At 59.1% G+C, this 8,379-nt stretch overlaps 2 protein-coding genes across 2 annotated transcripts in view; one reads left to right on the top strand and one right to left on the bottom strand.

Moving 5' to 3' along the window:
- The window catches only part of GUITHDRAFT_136203 (hypothetical protein), a gene marked incomplete at both ends in the record, with an annotated part of 5,692 nt that extends 2,389 nt beyond the window's left edge, over positions 1-3,303 (top strand). Inside the window, 4 exons of the mRNA XM_005835940.1 lie at positions 290-535; positions 589-677; positions 1,049-1,133; positions 1,414-3,303. Of these exons, the coding sequence (XP_005835997.1) occupies positions 290-535; positions 589-677; positions 1,049-1,133; positions 1,414-3,303 (2,310 nt within the window). The remainder of the gene's footprint in view (positions 1-289; positions 536-588; positions 678-1,048; positions 1,134-1,413) is intronic.
- Positions 3,304-4,008: 705 nt separating this feature from the next.
- GUITHDRAFT_136202 (hypothetical protein) lies at positions 4,009-7,483 on the bottom strand (the record flags this gene model as incomplete). The annotated part of the gene is made up of 11 exons (XM_005835939.1): positions 4,009-4,170; positions 4,215-4,289; positions 4,419-4,536; positions 4,589-6,246; positions 6,304-6,362; positions 6,409-6,458; positions 6,507-6,570; positions 6,624-6,756; positions 6,804-7,089; positions 7,243-7,303; positions 7,351-7,483. 11 exons carry the CDS (start codon positions 7,481-7,483, stop codon positions 4,009-4,011), a joined length of 2,799 nt encoding a protein of 932 aa, XP_005835996.1.
- Between the last annotated feature and the right edge of the window lie 896 nt (positions 7,484-8,379).

Raw genomic sequence — 8,379 nt, 5'->3', positions numbered from 1 at the left:
CTTTTTTGCTTCCTCCTCCCTCTCCTTCCTCTCCTTCTCCACTTTCTACACCTCCGCCTTACTCTCGTCCTCCTTCTACGCTTCTTCATCATTATCCTTGATCCTCCACTTCACCTTGTCCTACTCCATACTCCTCATCCTCCTCCCCCTCCTCCCTCTCCTCTTTCTTCGTCTCTTAGCGTCTCGTTACTCTGTCCTCCTCTCCTACTCTGTCCTCCTCTCCTACTTCTCTCTCCTCTCCTACTTCTCTCCTCCTCCCTGACATGATGTAGCCGGAATCATCATCCAGGAAAGGAGCACGGACAGGGTGGAAGTTTCCTCCGTCTCACAGTCTCAGGAGGAGCGGAGGAGGAGGAGAGATCGATTCTGGTTTGTCAACCCTCGTGGGGAAGAGGAGGACGTACGTGGGAGGATTGCTGCCGTAGCAGGCGCCTGCCAGCTACCTCCGTCCTTGGAGCTTATGAGCGAGGAAGCTGCCGATGCGCAGGGAGGGGGAGGGCTGGAGGGCGAGCAGGACTGGAACGCGGGAGATGAGGTGTATTGTTGCCTTGCTCTTGTTGCTCGAGATAACGAGGACTTTTTGAGCAGGAGGAGGGACTTGAGTCCAGGAGGGAGGAGGGGGAGGAGAAGAAAGATTCGATCGCTGCGATGCGCAAAGGAATTGCAGCTGGGGAGGGGTAAGAAAAATTCAATCTGACGTTGAGAGGAGGAAAAGGAGGAAGGAGGAGGTGATGATAGCAGTTTGTCTGGTTTGGGGGGTGCGGGTAATTTGTGATGCCGCGGAGGAGGGTGAACGAGAGGGAAGAGGGGGAACAAATGAGGAGGAGGAGGAGGAGGAGGAGGAGGAGGAGGAACAGGGGGAACATATGAGGAGGAGGAGGAGGAGGAGGAGGAACAGGGGGAACATATGAGGAGGAGGAGGAGGAGGAGGAGGAGGAGGAGGAGGAGGAGGAGGAGGAACAGGGGGAACATATGAGGAGGAGGAGGAGGAGGAACAGGGGGAACATATGAGGAGGAGGAGGAAGAGGGGGGGATAACGAGTCTGCAGGTACTTGCACAAGAGATTTCGGTTCTTTGCCTCGGAAAACATTGCTGCTCTCTTTAGGTTTCTCTTGGGCTATCTCTGTAGGAAGGTCCGAACCTCTCCGCCCCTTTCCTCCTTTCACCTTCCCCTTGCTCTCTTCGTTGCCTGCCTACCTCCTGCTCCTGCTCCTCGCTCCTCGCTCCTCGCTCCTCGCTCCTCGCTCCTCCCCCTCCCCTCCCCCTGCCCCTCCCCTTGCCCCTCTTCCTGCCCCTGCCCCTGCCCCTGCCCTTGCCCTTGCTCCTGCTCCTGCTCCTGCTCCTGCTCTATCCCACCTCAGCCCCATATCCTCCTCCTGCTCGATCCTCCCTCAAGACTGACGCTTGTGGCAGGGAGGGGTCCATCACGTCTGCAAGAGCCTCTTGTCTATCCTCAAGGACGCGAGCAACGACTCCCTCGCCTCCTCAGTCATCCTGGCGCTGAACATGTCGATCTTGGAGTTTGCGAGGAACGGGGGGAACGCGAGGAGAGGAGCGAGCGAGGGCGGGGAGGGAGAGGCAGAACAAGGGGAGTCGTCGCTGGGACAGGAAGCTGCGGCAGGAACAAGCAAAGCGGAAGAAGCTGGGACAGAGGCAGGGACTTTGAGAGCAGAAGCTGGAGGAGCAGGAGCAGGAGCGGGAGCAGGAGCAGGAGCAGGAGCAGGAGCAGGAGCAGGAAGGGAGCTCTCCTCACAGGACCTCCACTCGCTCATCACGTGCGTGGATCTCGTGCTCGACAACTACCTGCAGCTCAGCCGGGCGTACAGCTCGAGGCTGCTGCTCTCAAACGTCCAGCACTCGCCCAGCTCGAGGGCCGTCAGCTCCTCCTGGCTCTACAGCGAAGTCTCGGTAGACAAGGTGCTCACAGCTTGCCTCCTGCTCGAGGGGATGGGAGACTTTGCAGAGGCCCTGGGCTCCTCCTTCGACCCCTGCCTGCTCAAGGTCGTCTTCCCCCTCCTCTCTGCCGCCTCCCTCCCCTCCACCCACGTGTCAGACGCCGCCATGCAGACCCTCCGGCGCATCTGCCGATCTTGCGGGTACGAGGACGCGACGGCGCTCGTGAGGGAGAACGCGGACTACCTCATCGATAACGTCTGCAGGAACCTCGTCAGAGGGTCGTCCGCCAGTCAGCGGGGGTTCGCCCAGGGCCTCTCCTCCTCCTCCTCCTCCTTGCTGCAGTCTCACTCCTCTGAGTCGCGTGAGAACGACGCCTCCCTCCTCCGCGCTTGTCACGCCCTCCTTGTCATTCTGGTGCATCTCAACATGCAGCAGGCGTCTCTGCTGGAGGACACCGTCGAGGCCGTCAAGACAGCGCTGGAGGTCAACGTCAGGGGATGGAGCATCCCGCTTGCTCACGTCCTCCCTGCCTTCGTCACCGCCATCGTCGAGGGCTCGTCGCTGGGGGGAGGAGCAGAGTCAGACAAGCAGGGGACGTGGAAGGCCGAGGAAGAGAAGACTGAGGAGGAGGAGGAGGCTTGTAAGAGGCAAGCTCCCGTGCTCCCGCACGTGGATGACGATCAGAACGAGGAGGAGGGGGAGGGGGAGGAGGAGCACCACGACCAGCTGCCCTCTAGCAGGAAGGTGGCTGCTCCTGACACAGAGGCCAGGGCCTCAAGCATGCTCTTCAGCATCTTCGAGATGGCCGAGAGTCTCCTCAGTCACTCCATCCCCTCCGTCCGCTCCTCCGCCCTCATCGCCGTAGCTGCCGTCTCCTTCGCTCTCAGGAAGCAGCCCAGGGAGCTGCACCCCAGGATGCACGTCGTGTGGCCGCTGCTGTGCAGGAGGATGAAGGATATTGAGCCCTCGCTGCGCGTTCAGTCGATCTCCGCCCTAGCTGCCTGCGTGCGGGACTGCCCTGACTTCCTAGCTGACCGAGCTCTCTCCCACTTCGCTCCTGTGGCGTCTGAGATCCTGCAGGAGGAGGGGCAGACTAGCTGGCAGAAGGCCCAGCGCATGGCCCTCCTCCGATGCCTCAGCACCATGGCAGTTCATGTCGCCGCCGCTGCGCATGCTCGGGATGCGGAGGAGACGGCAGGGACTGTCGCCCGGATATGCGCGCGGCACAGCATGCTAGCGTCATCAGAGGTGGAGAGTGCGGCGAGCATGAGGGTCCTACGGCAGCTGCTCGCTAACGGGGATCGAGGACGAGTACAGGAGGAGGTGAAGCCCAAGATAGCTGTTGGAGGAGATGAGAGAGTATGTTGGTGGAGACTGTGTGATAGAGGCAGGAGGCGGAGGAGGTGAAGAGAGGGAGGGAGGGAGGGAGGGAGGGAGGGAGGAGGAGGAGGAGGAGGAGGAGGAGGAGGAGGAGGAGGAGGAGGAGGAGAGTGGGGAAGTAGAGATGAAGATGAGGAGGACGAGAGAGGAGGGGGAGGAGGAGGAGGAAAGCGAAGGAGAAGGACGAGGCTTGATGATCTCTACAGGTGTGGCTGGCTCTTGCCTCTAGCGTGGGGGTAGCAGGCGACTTTTCTCACACTTGTGCGAGCATGAGGGAGTGTCAGCTGACTCCTCTTCCTCAGCGTTTCCGCCGGAGACCCCACGGTTCTATCCCCTCCTCCTGCTCTAACCCCACATTGCTCTCCTCCCCTAGTTGCTCCCCTTCTCCCACCCTCTTTCTGTTGATCTCCTGGGCTCCTTGTCCTGGTCCTCCTGCTCCATACTCATATTCTACCAGCAGAACTCGAGAGCGTGGCCAAGGAGAGGATAGCTGCTCTAGAACAGATGTTGTCGCTGCTTCCAGCTCCCTGCCACAGGGACGTGACAAGTTGGAGAACTTTGTGTGACAAGCGATGAAAGGCAAAGACATGTACAGGAATCGTCGTTCCTTCCCTCCCTCCCTCCTCCTACCCTCCCTCGCCATTCACATCTTCTTCCTTCTTCAGGGGCCTGTATCCTTACTGCTTCCTCCTCCTTCCCCTCTCCCTGCCTTCAATGGATCTTCTCCTGATCTCACACGAGCCACTCGACGATGGGCCCCGAGCCATAGCGCCACTGAATCTCATGCTTCATGTGCTCCCCCTTGCGGGAGTTCCCCAGGCTCGCCCAGTCCTCGTCCTCCAAGAAGCAGTTGGCGAGAATGACCGACGCCATGCTTCGCTTCTCTTCCAGCTCCTGCAGTAAGTCAGAGGCAGTACACTCCAGCTCCTCGCCTGCACCACGTCCAGCTCCGACGCCCGCCAGGACGAGCTCTGGTGGTTGATCATTCTACATCTCCTCAGCACGTGAAGGACCTGCAGGAACAGGATCATCAAATCTCCTTCTCCTCCGCCCCGCCCCTCCCCCCCCTCTTCTCTTGCTCCTCCTCCTCTCCCCCCTCACTCTTCCCCCTCCCCCCCGCCCTCTTCTTCTCCCTTCCTCACCGCCAGCACTGCCGCAGTGTTGGACGCGAAGCGCTTGACGTTGGTGGCGCTGCCCTCGCAGATCTCCTTGAGCAGGCAGAGCAGCTGCTTGTCAAGGAACTGCAACTGCGCCGCCTCCCTACCGCACACCGTCAGCCCTCCTCTCCTCCTCCTCCTCACCACCCCCGCACCACTTCTGCCTCCTCGGGTCGTCCCGGAGCAGGTGTCCGATGACAGTCAGCAGCTTCGGCCTCGACCCCAGGTACTCCTGGACCTCTCCTCTACGAGGGTTCTCCCTGGCCAACAGCTTCTGCAGCTCCTCAACCGCTCCCACCAGGTTGCTCCCGTCCTGAGTGCTGAGGAGGGTGACTATCAGCCTGTTGAGGTAGGTGTTGGGGCAGAGCAGACTATCCCCGTCGATGGAGGACCGAAAGATCCTCCCTGCGCTGATGTAGACAGGAGAGTCCTTCCTCGCCATCCCCGCATGCTTCTCCCCTGTACGGAGGTCAGGGACGTCAGGCCACGGGGAGGAAAGCAAACCGTTGCCGCCCTCCTGCCATGACAGACCGTTGCTGCCCTCCTGCCATGACAGACCGTTGCTGCCCTCCTGCCATGGCTCTGCACTCCGATGAGCGGAGGGCTGCCAAGGAAGGAGCCTGCTCTCGTGTGCTAGGTAAGCCTCCAAGTCTGGCTCAGCATCGCCCTGGTGGGCCGCAGCTGAGGTCTGCCGAGAGCCGTTGGCGTGCGCCAGGACCTGAGGGTCGGAGGATAGCGAGGGCCTCCCAATGCTCTTTTCCTTCATCTCTACATGGATCGGCGTCCCCACGGCCGAGAAGCTCTGGGAGAGCTGGGCAGACGCAGAGTCGCTGAGGTCCATGGAGGTAGCATGCTGGATGCTGACAAGCTCCACCGCTATCTGAGCACCTTCAAGGGACTCGTCCAGTGAGCTAGGGGCTACCAGGTCCTCGTCCACCACGTCCTGATTCATCAACTTCTTCTCAAGCATCGAGACGTCTCGGTTCTGGTCGTGCTGCGACTTCTCGTAGACGAGGCTGAGGACGACGGAGGCGCGACGTCGGATCTCGTTGGAGCTGTCCTTGAGCAGTCGCTGGAGCGTCTTGAGGACGCCCGGGAACTGAGCTATCCTCCTCCGCATGTTCTCAGAGACGAAGAGGTTGCGGAGGAGCCGGATGCCTCGCAACTTGGACTTGGTGGTGCCGGACAGCAAGATCATGAGGAACCTCTCCACGTGCAGGTGCTGGAGGATCAGCTGGGGGTACTCGGAGTGGAGCGACATGTTGGAGAGCGCGCCCAGCGTAGAGTCAATGCATGCGTTGTTGCAGGTGAAGAGCAGGCTGCAGAGGCCCCTGATGATGCTGTCTCGGTGCGAGAGTTGCGACAGGAACTCCTTGGAGACCGCGAGGTTGGCGATGAGACAGGCGGCGGATTGCTTCACGTCGTCATCAGAACATCCGAGGAGGAGCGATGCAAGTTCTTCCAGCCTCCTTCCGTTCTCAGGGCAGGTCTTCTCCGGGTGGTTGGTGAAGGACAAGTACCTCAAGACTTTCAGCGCAGACCTCTTGATGTCGACCGATGAGTCCTGCGCCAAGAAGTTCCAGAGCGCCACGACAACTTGACGGTTCTCGATGATGAGGGAGAGGAAAAGTTTCTTCCCTTCCTGCTCGATGCGGTTGCAAGTCTCCTCCAGGATCAGCAGGTGTCTCTCCCTCGTTGCCACGTCCTCCGACACCAGCCCATCGAACAGAATCTCGAAGTTGGGCTTTCCCTGCTGGGCCCGCACTTCAGGCTGAGGCTTCAACCCGGACTCACCGAGGGTGTGAGAGTTGATCTGAGGGAGAGTCAAGCTTGCAGGTCAAGAGCCTCTCACGAGTGCAGCGAGACTCACTATCGTCGAGTCGTTGGGGAACATGTTGAAAGAGCCCATGGAGTCGGTTCTCGACATCTCTGTACAGTCTTCACCGGACGAGACGTTGCAGGAGAAGAGCTCTACCTTGGAAGGAGAGTTTGGAGTCAGCAGCCTCCATCGGCTCGCCAGCGTCACTTGGAGCAGAAGGTCAGAAGTTGCAAGCGAGCAAGGGAGGAGACAACCTGTCAGAGTCGGAGTCGAAGAGGTAAAACGCGCGTTGCATCCTCGACTTGCCTCGAGGTCTTGCTGCTGTCCAACATCACATCTCGCACCTTTGCTGAGTCAGCGCAGTCAAGTACCATCGAAGCTCGTCGCATCGTTGGACTCTGTTCCTTGGAAGCGAGCTCGGATGAAGCTACCATCATCTATCACGTCAAAGTCCCTTGATATCATGTGAATCCATGGAATGCTCATCATGGTTGTGATCTCATCCTTCAACTCTTTGTCACTCGGCCTCTCAGGAGAGCAACAACTTTCACCTTGGGACTTTGTTTTGTTACAACAGCAGCAGCCCCGAGCTCGCACAGGGCGACAGCTAACTTCTCTTCCAGCGAGACTACCTGCTCCGCAACCAAGTCAGCTCGTGCTGAAACATGCAAGCAGAGCTCCACCATGACGACTCTCCCTCGCACTCCCTCGTGAGTGACAGGCTGTGTCCTCGACCGGAGCTTCGTCACAAACCCAGCCACGTTCTTGAGCTTCCCGCTCGTCTCCATCTTGATCTGGAACACATGGTTGCTGCAAAACATCCGCCCCTGCCCCCTCCTACTTCAGTCCAGCAGACGTTGACACAACATACATCTACACCTTCCCGCGTGTCACAGTAGGGTCTGCCCCATGGTTTGTCCTGGCAGCATGCAGCCTCCAGCTCCTGCTCCTCCTCAGCCTCGCATCCCTCGCACTTGTCATCGTTCTCACCTCGTGCTCGGCAGAGGCTCTTGGAGGGTATCCTCTTCCGATAGATCTGAGACGACCCCTCCTGTCAGCTTCAGTTCACCTCCTCCAGCCCCCCTAGCCCTCGCTCACCATGTGATGAAGCATGCCGACCTCGCCCGTCCAACTTTCCTTCCACACCGTCTCTGCTCGCATGCACAAGGGAGACAGAGGCAGCGCTACTGTGCAGACTAGAATCGTTGCCCTCGCATGTCCTCCCCGCCATGTCTGAGGTAGACAGCCGCTTCCTTGACCGCACATGCCTCCCCACGAACCTCCGCGGGGTTCCCAGCCATGGGGAGACCGGCGACGCTGAACGCATGCGGGGACCTGGGATTCCACAAGTCAACCGAGACCTGCTCGGCTCCTCCATTCAATGGAGAGCATAGCACTGCATGTTTCTCGGTGGGGTGCTGGCTGAATTTGTTGGCCCCCCTATAGCTCACACTCAGTCTTGAGCTCGTTTCACTTCTGTCCAGCTTCCTCCGACTGCTGAACCGTCTCAGGTGCTTCACTGTGGCTCTCTCCTCCCTCTCCCTCCCCCTTCCTCTTCTAGCTATCCTGGTTTCTGAAGTATGGAAGGATAGTTGAGTTCCCAATTGCCAGTCTCTTAATCCTTCTCCCTCCCTCTGAGCTCCTTCTCCCTGTCTGTCTGTCTGTCTGTCTGTCTGTCTGTCTGTCTGTCTGTCTGTCTGTTTGTCTCTCTATCTCTCTCTCTCTCTTCCTCTGACCTCCTCTCCTTCGCTCTCCCTCGCTGCCCCTCGCCCGTCTCCAACATCCCTCTCTTGCATGGTAGAGGACTTTCCGGTCCTAGGAGCGGTAGAGACGTTTGCCTACTGTCACTACGGGTGCTTTCCCCTGTCGTTTCAGTGGATCATGTAAGGGTGGGGTGGATTTGTACGGTTATCCATCATCTGCGGACTCTACCCGACAGCACACTAACAAGTCTCGACCACGATCAAGGCCTCCAGTGTATGGTTATGTATGAGGAAACGAGGGAGGGGAGAGGAGGAGAGGAGGAGGAGAGGAGAAGGAGAGGAGGAGGAGAGGAGAGGAGAGGAGAGGAAAGAAGATTGTTTGTAGAATTTTCGCACTCTTGATGCTCGCACTGTCTGATAAAGT

This window comes from Guillardia theta, assembly GCF_000315625.1.
Source record: "Guillardia theta CCMP2712 unplaced genomic scaffold GUITHscaffold_19, whole genome shotgun sequence".
Lineage (NCBI taxonomy): Eukaryota > Cryptophyceae > Pyrenomonadales > Geminigeraceae > Guillardia > Guillardia theta.
The sequence above is the reverse complement of the archived record's forward strand: the minus strand, read 5'-3'. Positions and strand labels throughout refer to the sequence as shown.